This window comes from Cucumis melo, chromosome 3, assembly GCF_025177605.1.
Source record: "Cucumis melo cultivar AY chromosome 3, USDA_Cmelo_AY_1.0, whole genome shotgun sequence".
Taxonomy (NCBI): Eukaryota; Viridiplantae; Streptophyta; class Magnoliopsida; order Cucurbitales; family Cucurbitaceae; genus Cucumis; species Cucumis melo.
In genome coordinates this window covers 18,013,444-18,030,327 of record NC_066859.1, presented here as the reverse complement: position 1 = coordinate 18,030,327, position 16,884 = coordinate 18,013,444, and the positions used below count along the sequence as shown (strand labels likewise).

Below are 16,884 nucleotides of genomic sequence, written 5' to 3'. Positions count from 1 at the left end.
TAAATTATTTAAAAACCAAAATTAATCTTCGTTGGGTATGCCAAAAACCCATTTGACTTACCAAAATAGGAGCAAAGGACCGGAAGAAGGCTAGGTGGTTCAAGAGGGGTTTGGCGGCTCAGCTGGAAAAGCAGGGATCGACTTGGTTTGGAATCGACTCGCAAAGAAGGGCGCTAGCGCGGCTTCAGGCGCCGAGCGGGCACGTGCGGGCGCGGCTGGTGGGTCGAAGCGGGCGCGCGGGCGTGGAGCGGCGTGCGGAGCGGGGCAGCTTGCGGGTCGGAGCGTGGAGCGACGCGGCTTACGAGTTGGGGCGGAGCGACGGGGAGCGACTGGATTCGTTCGACGGTGACAACGAGGAGTGGATCTGTCTTCACGCGGCTGTTCAGGTTGGCTGCGGTTGCGGGTGGCGTTCGACTCGCTCGGGACGAATGGCGACGTGGCTCGGCTGTGCGACGGTGTGGCTGATCGAGCAGTTAGCGACGTGGCGGCAGCTGGCGGAAGCAGTCGGCTGGCAGCTGGGGAGATGCGGTCGGCTTGGAGGCGCGACTGCGAAGAAGAGATCGGTTTGGGCTGATCAGTTCGGGCCGATCTGCAGCAAACATCCGACGGCGGTGTCTGGCGGAGGGCGGCGACGGTGACTGGCGGCGGCTAGCTAGGGTTTCTTCTTATGGGTTTGCTTCCCTTTTCCTCCTTTTGTTTTTAAGAAGATGATGGGTTTTTGTGGTGCACGGGTCCCTAGGCCTCATTTAATCACCAATTAACCCCACCTTCTCTCTCCTCCTCCAAATCTCACCAAAATTCCCCTTTTCTCTCCTTTTAATTACTTTTTTCTTTCTTTTTCCAATTAAATCATCACATCTCTCTCCTCAACCTACCAACCAAGCCTCTTTATTTAAAAACAATGTTTTATCATCCAAATAAAATAATTAAGTCCTCAACTTAATTAATTAAGCAAATCAAAGTATCACTAGTGAAGTTTCCTCAAAAGAATTCAAAATTTTCATAACCACACTTACGATAATAAAAAAAAAATCTAAATTTGTTGGGGCGTTACAAATTAAATAATTAAATAAATCAAAAAATGTTTCCTTGTCTAAATGCAATTTATTTATAATCAAATAATATATGTTTTAATATGGAAATATTATTCAAAAATATATTTCTTAATTATTCTCATTATTCAAAAATATATTTGTAAATGCAATTTCTTAATTCCTTTGCCGACTTCTGCTTTCTTCTTCCAATTTGTTGCTTACCAAATGCCGTCTTCTACTCACGTCTTTCGTCAGAATGATTTTAAAATTCTTCACCCCCAAAGTCCTCTACCAATTCAATATATTTCTTCCACCGCTGGATATTTCTTCTATCGCTGGATATTTCATCCACCACCGTAAATCCTCAACCGCTGGAATCTTTATATTATATCACTATGTTCAAAGCTTCACCAGCGTTCAAGTATTAGACGAATCCATCCGCCTTCATTCTTCCCTTGTTTTGTACTCCATTAATTCATAATACTCCGAGAAAGTCTAACCTTATATTCCCTAAGATGTATTTTAGATTTATAAGTTTTGATATAGTAGTTATTTATCTTCTATGTTTTTGTAAATATATACCCCTTCATATTTACCATAATACATACAGTCGTTCGGATGGTCAGTATTGTAGTATATTAATTTGGATATATACCCCTTATTATTGACCATAATACATACATTTTGGCATATAGTAATATATTCATATATTTGTAATGTGTTTGTCAGGATGACCAGAATTGCAGTATACTTCGATGGTTTTTTCAATGAATCGCACAATTATTTAGTTTTAGTGTGTCCAAGATGCGAACATATGTGCTATAAAGAATTGTATGCCTTAGATCCAAGTTGGACAGTATAATTGATATGAACAATATTGATATACCTTTGCCTAGGTTCTATAGAATGTGTTAAGAAAGGATTTGGCTATAACGAATGATAATGATGTTAAATGAGTTTACCATATAATAACATCGAATGTTGAGCGTCATATTGCCCTTATTGTTCATTTTGTTGGCTATTTATTTATTTGTTTGGGTTCATCGCCGTCGAGTTCTTTTCAAACTCAAATCTATGATGATGAGGATCGATTTTTTAAGAACATAGATATGTCTAAGGTAGATTCCAATTTTGCACTGAAAGTTCAGGATATGTTTTCAAGCAAATATTTGTTCAAACAGTGCATACAAGCCATTACTCTTAAAGATAATTTTCAATACGTTATTGTGAAATCGAACAAAGAAGTTATGATTTTGCAATGTGCCATTGAAAATTGCAAATGGTCCTTGCGTGCTTCTTGTTGTATTCATGGGGATAGGTCATTATGGGTTCTTACTAGGTTTGATTTTGAACATCCATATTCAGTAGATGTTCCATTAACCGATCATAGACAAGCCACCTTTAATGTTATCAAGGACTTAATTAAGAACAAAATTTCTTTAGCTGGTTCTAAATTGTCAACTCCCAAAAATATAGTTCATTTCATTTGTGATGAACATGGTTTAAGTATATCCTACCAAAAAGCATGGCGTGCTTGTAAGGTTGCGTTGGATGATATTCGTGGATCTCTGGAGGACTCCTACAAGATGTTACCCAGATTTGCATACATATTGGAACTCAACAACCTAGGTATATTCACAATATACATGTAAATATTATTATACAATTTTCCGTCATTATTTCTTTAACATGTTTTCGTCATATGTTCTTATTTTTTGTATGTTGATAGGTTCTGTTGTTGAATACAAAGTTGATGCTGATGATAGATTTCTTTACTTCTTCATGGCATTATCTGCTTCCATTTCTGGTTGGCAACATTGTTGTCTAGTCATTTTTATTGATGGAACAAGTCTAAAGAATAAGTACGGTGGTACTTTGTTATCTGCTTCAACACTTGATGCCAATTATCAGATTTTTCCACTAGCATTTTGTGTTGTGGATTCTAAGAATGATTCCTCATGGACCTGGTTTTGTAACCAAATGAAGAGAATTATAGGTGGTCGGAATGAGGTTGTCATAGTATCTAATAGGCATAAAAGTAAATACAAAGCTATAGAGGTAGTATTTCGCAACGTTTTACATTGCATGTGCCTTGTTCATTTACTTAGGAACCTCAAGTTGGAGAATAGTGGATACCATATTTCATGCATGTGAGAAGACATTTAATATTGTAAACTTCAAACACGAAATGCGTTTATTAGAATCTTCTGCCCCTGGTATACGTGAGGAGCTTGAACCCATTGGTTTTGCTAAGTGGTCTCGTGCCTACTCACCACGTCGGAGATATAATGTCATGACCACTAATATATCTGAAAGTTTGAATTCTGCTATGCTGAAGGCTAAGGAGTTACCAATATGTTCAATGCTTGAGGTTTTACGAATGATGTTGCAAATATGGTTTTTTGAACGAAGAAATGAAGTTGATTATCAAGTTACTAATTTTACCAAAACCATTGAAGGTACATTAAGGGATCAGATCGAACGTAGTCGATCAATGAAGGTATGGTCATTTTAACTATTCTTACGTATGTTTAATATACATCTCCATATTTCATATATACATTATATATGACTCTTTTATTTTTCCATTGTAGGTTAATTCGGTTAATAACATGAAATACCAGGCCATAGATGAAACTTCCCAATATGTGATTTACTTACCTACGAAGGTTTGTAGTTGTAGGATGTGGGATATATTGGAAATACCTTGTGTGTATGCATGTGTTGTTTTCACCATGAAACATTTATCAATTAAGTCATATGTCTCCCCTCTTTACTTGAATATAGCACTTTGAGTTCACCATGAAACATTTATCAATTAAGTTATTAAGGGGAAGGATGACAATGGACATAATATCATCAGGTATTGTTGGTCGACCGAAAAAGGTTAGAATTCCTTCAAGAATGAAGTTCAAGAGACGCATTAAATGTGGCCGTTATGGACGTGTTGGTCATAACTGCAAGAGATGTAGGTTTTTTCTTATTGAACTAGATTATTCTTCATTTTTTATGTTTTCTACTTATAATTAAACTTTTTATATTGTAATGTTGTTAAAATTTTAATTTCAATTATAAACGTTTCCTAATTTTTTCTTACTATATATTTCATAATATTAAAAATATACTCTGCATTATTTTCCTATTTTTCAACCTCATGATATTCTTTCCATTTTAATGTATACATTATTTGCTTTAGATTTTTAGGTCAAACTTTGCAATTTAGTACGTTACAATATTGTATTTAATATTGTTAATTTCAGTTAACTTCAAATTTTAATATATAGTATCCTAACTGATATACACTATTTTATTTAATATATATCATCTCAGCGCGAAAAGTGTATTATTAAATTGCTTTCAATTTCAGTAAATTGAAAAAGGCTGGTACATCCCAATGCTAGTAGAATTCCTTGAAAGCAACTTTGGGATGTACCAACATTTTTCAATAATCTGAATTAGAGTCATGTTCCTTTACATAAATAAACCTACCAATTAAATATCATGCTTTAAACAAACATTGTTAACAAACATAATATACGATTTGGGATATTCTTGAAATCCAATATTGTATATTGAGAGCTATTCATAAAATCCAATTAACCTAATTACTACAATCTAAATTTCAAAGCAAATAACATAATTCAAATTACTAAATTCTAAATTACAAAGTTATTCCTTCAGTTCAAAATAACATAATCAGATCCGAATAAAACAATGTTCTAAAGTCCTTGGGAGAGCAATTTAAAACTTAGTGCTTCAGATCCTTGAACATTGAACTCTATTTTTTTCTTCTTTGGCTCCGCAGAACCAAATTTCGTTGTGTATGACGATCTCAATATCCTTGAAGATAAATTCCCCCTCCTTATGCTCTTCCTCACTGCTAGTTGATAAGCCTGTTATTTCATTCAATAATTAGTTAGTTACATATTCAATATGATGTCATATATATTATCTACATTAGAAATATACATACAATAATTGTAGCAGTCCTAACAGCTACAGTCTTTGATCATGTCTTTTTTCCAAAAAAATTTCTATATAAAACATATAATGCGTAATTTTTAATAATTTCAAACTACATATATATTGAAATATAATAACTATAAGGATTAAATTACTTACCTTCATTTTTACTGCTTCTTTCTCAATTTTGTTCTACTTCATTTAGGAGAGCAGTACTGTATACTACATCATTAAACAAATCAATTTGTCCTCTCTGTTAATATTCATAATTAATATGTAATATACAGTATAATAGATTACAAATACAGATTTATAACTGTTTAATATACCTCTTGTTCTTCATTTTCTCTTGTATCGTTTCCATGTTGTTCATTATTATAGTTAGTATGCAACAATATACGTCTATATATATCTAATATATAGAAGAAACTATAAATCATAATATAGCGATGAATAGAAAATCTACCTGCTGATTAGTAAGATCCCTATCAACTTCATTATCAACATTCTCATTATTTGTATCCCCTTCACCTCCATCATTGTTGTCATCCCTTTGTATGTTTTCATTATTTTCTACTATTTCAATTACCTTATCTTTGAACATATTTTTGAGACATTCGACATCCGCAATCAGCTTGTCTAATTTCTGACTGTTGGCCATAATGAATTCTTGAAATTTGAGGAAGTAATCAAGAACTTCCTCATTTGATGGCTCAGGTTGCCGTGAGCATTTACCTCTCTTAAATGTTTTATGAGTTTCCTCCCTCATTTTCCTTTCATGGAATGTGTTTCGTTCCACGAAATCATCCTCAAACATGGCCTTATATTAGAACTGTTTTAGAAATCACATTCATATATGAGTCTATACTATTTGCATGTAAATATTAAATATTAACGGTATGTATGAAATATATAGTTTTTGATCAAACCTGATCATTGTCGAAGACCTTTTCTGTGAGTTATTTCCATTTTTGGTGGTTGTCAACTACCTAGCTCATCATGCAAATCTTATTGTTATCAACTTTTTGTGCACAAAATATTGAAGGACCGGTCAACAGTGAGATGCACTCATAGACCTATACTAATAGGAAATACACAAATTCAGAAATTCCAACAGCTAGGGCAGTAGGGTTTTTTTTTTATAGATTTTTTAATAGAATCAATCAGCATATTATAACCTATCTTACACTATGGAAACGCATCAAACTGTTTTTCATCATCCAGTAATTTGATGTGTTCCAAATCACATCCGGTTGTGAATTGTTTTCCAAGGAGAAAATTCTCTAAGAAGTATATTTTTGCCATCTTAATTTTATCTTCCTCCTTCAGATTTTTCAATTTATTAAATAAAAAGGAGACCCTAGACAGGTATAAGATCTTCATTCTTGAAATACTTTGAAAGAAATTTTTCCTTCACATTAGAGATATCTATGGTTGGCAATGGACCACAATTCAAACCGATTATTGCCTCAAATTCCCTAATGCCAAATTTGACTGTAGTTCCTTCGAAGTTAAACCACAACTCATCATCCTTCGTCAATGTATATCGGCATCTCATTATGTGGTATAGGAGTTGACTTTGGAATTTGGAGAATTTGAGGTCTAGAAAACTACCAAAAGTTGTATTTCTAAACACTTCTAATTTCTTATTAGTTAATTTTTTTAATATTTCTAATTACATCTAATCGCATAAATGTTCAATTTTTGCACTCTAGACCATTGACTCCTTTTCAGGATCAATGGTGCACCCTGCACACATAATATAAAGGACAATATCATTATATGTATACTTAATATATACTAAACACTAACAATACCTAAAGTATGTTTCAGCATAGCTATGAATGTCTCATAATCTTCCTCTACGCCCGCTGTTTTTTTCCCCTTCTTTTATCCTCAGTCGACTGTTGAATCAATATTAGTAATATCATTTGTGAGTGATAATTAAATGCATTTTAATCAACTGCAATATTATATACATATATTTTATATACCTTTGTATTTGATTTTTTTGTTCCTTTCTTCACATTTGTATTTTTTTTTCTACCTCTTTTTTGTTATCACTTTTTTTATCTCATTATGTTCCCTTTCTTTCACATTTTTCTCTTTCTCTTCTTAGATACCTACATTTCATATGAACAATAAAAACCTTATAGTAATCTGATGATAGTTATTTACATACCTACATTTCATATATACGTACATTTTCAGTTTGGGTTTCCTTCCCTTTCCCCTTGAACACACATTCGAACAATTTCCTTTTCTCTATTGGTACATTATCCTGCAGATAATCAAATATCACTAATGTTAGTTTCTATTTATACATAAAACTGAATATAATAAATTTTTTTGAAATAGGTACAAATCATAAATAAACCTTACTAGACTCCAATGAGAAGTTTAGTGGTACATCATATGATGTTTCTCCTTCATTATTCTACAAACAAATATAATTATGGGAATCAACATTTTAAATCATATAAAATATATATAGATTAGTAAATATAACATATACTTACTTTTTTCGTTTGTTTTCCTTTGCTCTTTTTTGGCATTTTGGCAACCAGAGTTTCAAAAACTACATTCGTTTTTATAAACTTCTGATCATGGTACACAACAATTTGTGTACCTGTCGGTCCTCTTAAGTCTTATTCATCATCTTCGAGATAAATTGTTTGTAGTGGTTGGAGTTCTATTTGTTCTTCATTTCTTATTTCCTCCTACGATATATACACATATTATATTTCTTTTTAACTACAATATAGAATTTCAATTCAATAAATATCAAACATACATCTGTATTATCGCCGACCACAATAGGATCATCCTTGTTTGATTTAATCTTGTTCAGCCTCAATCTTAGACATCTTTCGCTTCTACGAACCATTGTTTTTCAACGTTATCTTACATATTATTATACAATATAAAGTTCATATTTTTGGTATAACAACGAATATGTACAACCAAAAATTTTTGGTATACAAAGAGTATATGCACTTACAATTGGTTGTTTCAAAACTATAGAATCACTTAAATATATACAAACTTCAAAATGTCGATTTAATCAGGAAATATATACAACATGCATTACTAAATGTATGTTTTCAACAGAGTATCTACACTTTAGGTCATATAGAATATAAAATTCAGATTAGTGGTATAACATCAAATATGTACATCATGCAATTTGTGGTATACACAGAGTATCTACACTTACAATTGGTTGTTTCAAAACTATATAATCACTTAAATATATACAGACTTCAAAATGTCGATTTAATCAAGAAATATATACAACATGCATTACTAAATGTATGTTTTACACAGAGTATCTACACTTTAAGGTCATATAGAATATAAAATTCAAATTTGTGTTATAACAACAAATATTTACAACATGCAATTTGTGTAATACACAGAGTAGCTTCACTTAAAAATCCTAATTTCTTCGACATTCTAATCAAAGTAATGGAAGTTTGTTCAATAAATAAGTGGATATCCCATATATATTCCTTTAATCCCAGTAATGGAATACTCACCGGAACTGTAATGGAATGCTTTAAAACAGAGTTTTGCGATGGAGTTTCCCAAACCTTGAATATCTGCTAAAGAATGATTAATTGAAAACGCTAATGAGCAAAAGACCGTTCCATATATACCTCTTTTAGTTCCAGATAAGAATAGAAAAAAAACTCACCAGAAGGGAAGAATGTTGCTGAACAGTCAGCGGAAGGTAAGAATGCTGTGGAAGAGATGAAGGAGCTTTACAAAACCCTAACGATCGGTTGAAGAAAATTTTCAACGCACAATGAATGGATTCCGCAACTGTCCGTTGAGAATTTCCTTACGTGGTTCAAAAATCCTCCATTTTCACGCCATTAACGTATCACTTACCAATTTTTTTTTAATTCGTAAATCATTTAATATGGGTACTATTGTAATTTGGGTCATACTTTTATGTAAATGTATTGATGATGGCTAGCTACAGAACTTGAGGTTACAGATAGAAACTGATATTGTAATTTTTGACTGCGGGATGACTTTGTGTAAGAGCTGATAATGCATTGATGTTATCACCTACGTTTAATGATACAGTATTGTGATTGAGGATGATATGACATGATATGATATGATATGATAGGATATGTATGGTATAACATGTTATAGCATGATATGTTATGATATGATTTGATGATGTGTTATGTGCATGCTATGGATAGGGTGTATGTTAGTTTTACCTATTAGAGTCGTGCCCATATGAGTGTCGTTCGGGATCACCACTCTTTTGACGACTATGTAGTCCGACGGGATCACCAGTCTGACATTGACATAGACATGATTTGAGAGATCTGACGGGATCGCTCACACTTATGCTGCGTAGTCCGACGGGACTACCAGTCTGAAATTGACATTGATATTGACATGATTTGAGTGATTCAACGGGATCACTCATAGTCCAATTGTCTTAGGTGTTTCTTTGGGTTCACCAAAGACCAGCTTGTTCTTACGGGATCATAGATTGCACGTGTTCAGGAACGTGCCAGTTTAGGGGTACCACTCTTCAAGACTCTAATAGGAAGTTAACAGGCGCGTAGCGGGACTAGTAATGGGTCTCTTACTGAGTATATTTTTATACTCACTCTTTTATTTCTATTTTTTTTCAGGCAGAAGTAGAGATAAAAGCAGAGGCAAGCTGGGGAATGACCAGAAGTGACCGTGGCGAGCCATAGGGACACGTTTGTTTCTGCTTACGTCATGTGTCAGATTTTAGTGTGGATATTCTTTTCATTTTATTTTATTTTATTTATTTCCTTGTTTTTCCATTTTAAACTAGTAGGGCCCGAGATAGGATTCTGTTTTAATTTATTTTCGTACATTCTATTTATGATTTTAACGACAATTCACAGTTCTTTTTTTATTTTCAATTTACTTTAAATAAATTTTAATTATTTTCTTTTAAAGTAAAGTCCTCAACTTAGTATAAGAGGTTGGGTTTTTACATTTTCATATATAAACTAATTTTTTAAAAGAGTGTTAGATCAATTAATTTAAGGGAAACTTTCATAAATATAATAAACTATTAAAATATTTACGGCCTATGTAACAAAGCCCATAAAGTTAACTACTTTTTAAATATTGCAAGTTTGCCTTTTTATCTTTTTCTCCTTCGCGAATCGTCTTTCTTCCTTTACTGTTTTTTTTTCTTTTCCTCCTCTTTTTTTACGTCCAAAATCTGATTTCTTTCTATCATCTTCCTTCCTTTTCTCTTTTTTCGCTGCGTGCATCATCTTTCTTCTTTTCCTTCTCTTTTTTATATGTCGTTTAGATTTGGGTAACCAAATTTGATTTCTTTCTATCGTCTTTTTTCTTCTTTTTTTTTCGCTGCGTACATCGTCTTTCTTTTTTTCCTCCTCATTTTTACGTCGTTTCGATTTGGGATAACCAAATCTAGAAGATCATGTATAAAAAAAATCTTGAACAAAATCGTTCCAAAAAGAATTTTTAAAAAAATCATTTAGCCAAATCTAAACAATCATATACCAAAAATTATTGAAAAAAATAAACAATCATGTACAAAAAACTATTGAAAAAATAAACAATCATAGAAACAAATCTAAACGATAGTGTACCTTGAAAAAAATATTTTAGCCAAATTTAAACGATCGTGTACCAAATTTTGAAAAAAAATCGTTTAGATTTGCAGTAGCCAAATTTAAACAATCGTGTAACTAAATCTAAATGGTTGTATATCAAATATATTACACGCATTGTATCAAATATATTACGTGCGTTGTTGACGGGACATTTTTTGTATTTTTCATTGTAGGTCTACGAGCTTTTTCCGTTTTTAAAATTGTTCTATATAGTATAAATATTTTGCCATTTTGTTATATTTTTTTAAAAGACCCCTTAATTTAAATAATATATAAAATAAAAGAATATACACCTATGAAAGAGAGTAGACATTTAGAAAACCCACGCTTTTGGATAAACAACTCCTGGGTATAAAGGATGCATGGAATAGCTTATTTCCATGACTAAAGCTTCAAAACTTGAACCAAACAAGGGGATATGTATCCCGTACCTATTGTCATCCTCCAATCCAAACGGCTATGAGTTTGGTTTGTCTATTTGCCACTTGACAAAGATCAACGATTGGCTGGATGAGGCGTTATTGGGGATCTTTTCTGAAAAAATAAAAAATGTACGAGGTTACTGGGGAACCTAGGGTTAAGATTTTGTGGGATTGCACGATTAAAGTCTATTATTTGGTACTTTGGTTATGTTATCATGGAATGAATGAGATCGCTGGATTTTTTAGAATGACTAGTTTGGGAGATTCTTGGCTCTATAGTATACATCGTTTGGCTTCTTGGTGGAATTCAAATCACAAAGATTTTAGGAGCTGTTACTTTAATTAGATATTGGATGCTCTTTTATTAATAATTTTCCTTTTTGGCAAGGGATTCTCTCTACCACCTTCAGCGCCTAAGTCTGTTCCTTTTCCTGATAAGAATATAGTTTCTTTCTGTTTCATATAAGGCAAAAGAAATAAGAAATGAGAACCATTCTATATCTTATTCAAGACATCAAATTTTGCTTCCCACGGTAAATTTAAGAACATTTTTAAAACAGAGAAGAGACAGTATTCCAATACCAAGGTTACGAATAGAGGTCGTGGAACCTTATTTCGAGACCAAAAGCATGTAAATCAGAAGCTAGTAAGATGGATCTGTATACGTTCCAAGCTTACTAAAGAAATAAGAGCATGCTGAAGCCAAATCCAAGGGAGCAGAAGTCTACGAGTAGCTCACTTCTGGCGCTTGTATATTTTACCCAAGAAAGACTTGAGAACTGCTTGAATTGCTTTGCTAGGTTGAGCTTCAATGGAGGCATTCAGTTTAGCATAGCTCTGACTCTCATACTCCGCAAATACACCCTGCCCAGAGGAAACTATAATAAGCAACTGAAAGAGAAAGGACTAAAGTTGTGGAGTTAGACCATGGTTTCTTGGTTCCATCAATAATTTAGATGCTGAGTTTTGGAGTGATTCACAGAAAGTACGCAAAAAAGTACTTCAATATAAAAAAAAATTAGAAGTTTTTTAACTTCCTTCTCTGATTCTTCTAAAATTCCAAAGAAACTGGCAAGATTAACGTGGATAGAAACAAGTTATCAAGAGAACAGGCGTGAAGAATGAGATTTGTGAAACATGTAGAAAGAAATTCGTGAGAGAAAATGTCTCCATCTAATAAGGGTTAAGACAGTATTATAAGAAATTAAAAGATGAAGTAAAAACCACTCAATAAAGTACCTAATAAGTGCTTCTTTGATAAGCATTTCTACATTTCTAAGTGTTCTGGGGAAAGTAATTAATTTTAATATTTTATATTAAGGTTCTTTAACTCCGGATATTTTTTCTTGCTATAAAATGAGTAAGGTTTTAGTTTTTATGATGTAAGCTCAGACCTGAAGATCGAGATCCTTGTAGATGGCCTTTACTTTGGCCACATTTTCTGGGTCAGGTTTCCCATAAGCCTCCTGGTAAAACATAAAAATGAAGCAACTTCTTGCAAGACAGATGAGAAAACAATCAAGGATTTTAAAATGTGACAATTACATGTAATAACTTCTTCTGATCCTCGTTGCATAGCTCCAGAGCTCTCACAACCAACCAAGAGCATTTGAAATCTTCAATGTCTGTTCCCACCTGACAACAGTTGATTCAAGAACTTCATGAATAAAAGATTCATCAGCACCGTACAAGGTGTGAAAAGTTTAACATGTAGAGGGCACAACTCACCTTTCCTATGGTTTCAGGATCGCCAAAACAATCTAAATAATCATCCTGTTCACATAATCACAGTGCCACAGGACAAGAGATTAAAAACCACACTAAAAAAAATCCCTACTTGAGAAAAGAATAAAAAAAAAACTTCTGAGTATATGGAGCAAAGTTTATTGTGGGCACCTCTTGAAGACAAAAGCTAGATCCTCGGATTAAAAGCAGATAAGCATGTATTTGAAGATATGGTTAAAGAAGATTAAGAGAAAGTTTTTGAATCAAACATCGGCTTAAACAAACAGTTCTTAAGAAACCAAGTGTAGTTGAGATAATATGAATGTGACATCAACCCTAAGAAATCTGGAGAAAATCAGAATCATTAATCAACCATTCAAGTGAAAGTAATATACCTGAACTTGAAAATAAACACCCATCTGAACAAGAATGTCCTTAACTGCAGTATGTTTCTCAAGATCTTCACCTGCCATAACCAGTGCACAAGCAACCTGCAATCATGACAAAAACAGCACACGGTCAATCAAATTTGTCACAAACAATAGTGAGTATTTTATTAGAGAAATGATCTGCAGAATAAAACTTCACACTATGTATTTTACAAAAATGGATAATGCAAAGCCACCAAGAAGCTACTAATTCTTTAACCACTTCACACACACTGCTTTCTTAAAGTGTAGCAAGGAAAAGCTACTCACTGGAAGGTAAAATGAATAATAGGCTGTCTTGTACTGTACAATGCGCCGATGACTACAAAAGTTACATTATATGTGCATTAGAAAGAACCCCAAAATAATATATGGAAGTGAAAACAACAGAAATGTTCCTGGTTTACTTGTTCTTTCACACATATAGTATGGCATATACCATTTTGACTTTATTGCACCAAATAAAGAAACCGGAAAAAGGGTTTGAAAGTTGAAACTCACAGTGATAATGCATATTTTGAAAGATCTTTCTCTCCTTCGATGGTGGTTATCAAATCAATCATTTGTCCTGATGCTGTTTGAAACTCAACCTATTTGAACATAAAAAACACGATTGTGAGCATGTTATATAGATCAAGATTGGAATAAATTCATGTTAGTCATTGCCAAGAAACCACCTCATTAAATAAATCCAGCAGATCAACGTAATATGGCTTCCCTTTGAAGTGATTTTTGAGCATTCTAGGAATATGATTTCTAAGAAGAACTCCATCGTTTACTGCAATCATCCCAACCTACCAAGAAAACTTAGACTCTTCAGCTGTTTAGTGCAATAACAGTTATAGATTGAAGAATGCTATACATTGTTTCCTAGAAAACCTTGGGTACTCTAAACCAGCAAGGTTGACCACGTCGTGTGACAGAGTTATCCATAATATCATCGAGAACAAGAAAATAAGCCTGGAGCTGCAGAGATTTGAGAAAATTCATGAGGATAAGAATATCATCTTGTTTATCAATCCTCCAAGCAGGCCAATAGAATGAATCGTATAGTTATATCTTACCCATTCAATACACCAACCAAGAACACTAGCAAGAAAGATCTCATCTTCAGTCAGTTCCTTCCCTTCTTTCAATAATCTATAGCTATCAATAACAGAGAGCCCTCGGTTAAGCTTACCTGCAGGAAAAATCATTTCTCGTTAGAAGTCAGCTTACTTCCTCACAAAATATGTCCATGAATAGTCCGACATGTCCAATAATATGATCAATGAACAGAATCTTTCGCATGATTATTTCCCACCTCCAGGCACATTGTAGTCCAGCATCTGTAAAGGACCGAGATAGCAATAAACAAATGGGAATATAAACTAGAATCAACTGTAAAGGACCGAGATAACAGTAAACAAATGGGAATAGATACTAGAATCAACTGTTAAATGGAAACCATGTCAATTGATGACCAAAAGCCTAGGAAGACAGAAGCTGATTGGATTGAATAGTATATCAAATGTGGTATGTTTAAGCTCACTGAAGTGTAGGCCCGATTAATTTGACTAGTGGAACGCATCATTCAAACCATATCAATCTTATATTGCTAACCGATGTAAACAATATATAGATCTAAGGACCTCTTTCTCGGTTTCTTAACCGTGAAATCAAATCTATGACCACCATGACAGAAACACGTTCAATTAGTTCCTTAAGCAGTACATAAAACAGCTCACAATTACAAAATTAGGCCAACAATTTCAAAATGGCACACAGAAATGGAGAGCACTCGCCTTTTCAGATGAGTTGGCTAATCGTAATCAAGTGAAGAGCGAAGTTAAGAAGTAAATCGGTGGAATAAATAAATAAAAAAAGTTACTCGTATTACATGAAGAAAGTGAAGAAGCAGAATATTATCCCTCTAGAGTTTGGCATTGGAAACGAAGAAACAAAATGGAGACAGGAAGCACATAGAAACCAGAAGAACAGAAGGAGAAACGGAAAAGAATCAAAGAGGTTACCCGTTCGACCCATTGGCGAGAAGCATCCGTAAACTCAAACGCAGGGTCCTGAAGAAGCTCAGATTTCAGAACCGAGTAGACCTTGAGGAAGGTTGACTTGAGATCCGCCATAGAAGAGGGAGAAATGAAGAAGACACACACAGAGCAAGATAGAGAAATGAAAAAGAAAACCTAGAAGAATGAAGAATCGATCTAGCTTGAAAATTGAATGTCAAAGATGGAAAATGTAGAGAATGCAAATTCTCATATGCGAGTTGAAATTGCAAATTGGTACAACTAAGTAAGAGAGTGCAAAGGTATTTTGTATTCCTATCACCATTGACGAAGGAAAGGAGAGGGTATTTTAGAATAATAAATAGTGTAGTAAGAAATCGAGTGAATCTTAATCTCAGAGATGATGACACGTGGCCATATTTGGTCGAGTTGATGATCTGATGGTGGATCCAGACTGTAAGTTTGAACGATGATGATGGAGAGTTTGTGGAACTCCCGCATTGAATAGAAGCAGTGAAATCACGTGTTACGTTTAGAACAACCTGTTATGAACAACGCGGATCACATGTTTTTGACTTCGCGGAGTTTGCAATTTCATGTTCATAAGGTGGTTTTTGAACCGAACTGTCTTTCTTTTGGTTCATGCCCGGTTCGGTTCGGTCTTTCTGTAATACTTTTGATTTTTTTTAAATGAAAAAAACAAAAAAAAAAAAAAAAACCCTTCGCGGTTGGAGTTTGGAGGTCCGGATTGTCAGATGGTTGAGCCGTGGAGGTCATCTGATCTGAGTACTTGTTGTCTAAAATGGGTAATGGAGATGGCGGCGTCTGGATATGGCAACGGCGGCGAATTGCAAAAAGAGAAGTTGGTGGTGAAAAACTGAAAACTAAAGTCCCAAAGTTTTCAAGTGTGGGATATGGCCGCTGAAGAGCGTTTTCTCTTTCCACGTTTTCTTTTTGGATGAATGGGATGTTCACGAAAGTTTTCTGGTTCACGATTATTCAATAAAAGTATAATATCGTATAAAACCATAAATGGCAAATTTTTGGAGTAGATAATTTTTCACAAAATTAACTCTCTCATCTCTTATCTTCCTTCCTAAGGTAATTAGATTTTCTTTTACGCAGATAACAATACGTTTCAAATTTTGAGTTATTTTTTTAAGTAAATTTTCATAAATATAATAAACTATTAAAATATTTACGTTTGTATAAAAGTACATAAAGTTAGCAATTTTTTAAATATTTTTAGTTTACTCTTCCATTTTTCTTCGAAAATTTGTTGCGATTTTTTTTCTATCGTCTTTCTTCCTTTCCTCTTTTTTTTTTCCTACGATTTCTTTCAATCGTCTTTCTTATTTTCTTCCTTTTTTTTTATGTCGTTTAGATTAGGGTAATCAAATTTAAAAGACTGTGTGTAAAGAATCTTGAAAAAGATGTTTAGATTAAAGTAGCCAAATATAAACGATCGTGTAAAAAAAAATAAATGGTCGTGTATCAAAAGAATTAAAAAAAAAAATCGTTTAGCAAAATCTAAACGATCGTGTACCAAATAATCTTGCAAAAATAAACATCATGTAAACAAATCTAAACGATCGTGTACCAAAAGAATTTTGAAAATTTTCGTTTAGCCAAATCTACACGACCATGTACCA

General features: G+C 33.6%; 2 protein-coding genes across 2 annotated transcripts; one reads left to right on the top strand and one right to left on the bottom strand.

Moving 5' to 3' along the window:
• The first annotated feature begins 2,143 nt into the window (after positions 1-2,143).
• On the top strand, positions 2,144-4,238 carry LOC103501336 (uncharacterized). The gene is made up of 6 exons (XM_008464888.2): positions 2,144-2,663; positions 2,764-3,072; positions 3,236-3,534; positions 3,629-3,703; positions 3,822-4,002; positions 4,231-4,238. Exons 1-6 carry the CDS (start codon positions 2,144-2,146, stop codon positions 4,236-4,238), a joined length of 1,392 nt encoding a protein of 463 aa, XP_008463110.2.
• A 7,312-nt stretch (positions 4,239-11,550) lies between these two features.
• Positions 11,551-15,566, bottom strand: LOC103501295 (farnesyl pyrophosphate synthase 1). The gene is made up of 12 exons (XM_008464838.3): positions 15,239-15,566; positions 14,530-14,554; positions 14,291-14,406; positions 14,106-14,192; positions 13,904-14,020; positions 13,728-13,816; positions 13,497-13,548; positions 13,194-13,289; positions 12,802-12,846; positions 12,619-12,708; positions 12,468-12,539; positions 11,551-11,937 (listed from the first exon to the last, which is right to left on the bottom strand). The coding sequence occupies exons 1-12, from the start codon at positions 15,347-15,349 to the stop codon at positions 11,809-11,811; spliced, it is 1,029 nt and encodes a 342-aa protein (XP_008463060.2). The 5' UTR covers positions 15,350-15,566; the 3' UTR covers positions 11,551-11,808.
• Between the last annotated feature and the right edge of the window lie 1,318 nt (positions 15,567-16,884).

What these genes read in the sequence shown, in the direction of transcription:
- LOC103501295 (XM_008464838.3), bottom strand. Translation starts at nt 15,349, where the DNA reads ATGGCGGATCTCAAGTCAACCTTCCTCAAGGTCTACTCGGTTCTGAAA. An exon ending in GGACTACAATGTGCCTGGAG is followed by an intron (nt 14,407 to 14,529) that starts GTGGGAAATAAT and finishes TTTTTCCTGCAG; the next exon opens with GTAAGCTTAACCGAGGGCTC. An exon ending in TTGGTTGGTGTATTGAATGG is followed by an intron (nt 14,193 to 14,290) that starts GTAAGATATAAC and finishes AAATCTCTGCAG; the next exon opens with CTCCAGGCTTATTTTCTTGT.
- LOC103501336 (XM_008464888.2), top strand. Translation starts at nt 2,144, where the DNA reads ATGTCTAAGGTAGATTCCAATTTTGCACTGAAAGTTCAGGATATGTTT. An exon ending in AACGTAGTCGATCAATGAAG is followed by an intron (nt 3,535 to 3,628) that starts GTATGGTCATTT and finishes TTTCCATTGTAG; the next exon opens with GTTAATTCGGTTAATAACAT. An exon ending in TGATTTACTTACCTACGAAG is followed by an intron (nt 3,704 to 3,821) that starts GTTTGTAGTTGT and finishes ACTTGAATATAG; the next exon opens with CACTTTGAGTTCACCATGAA.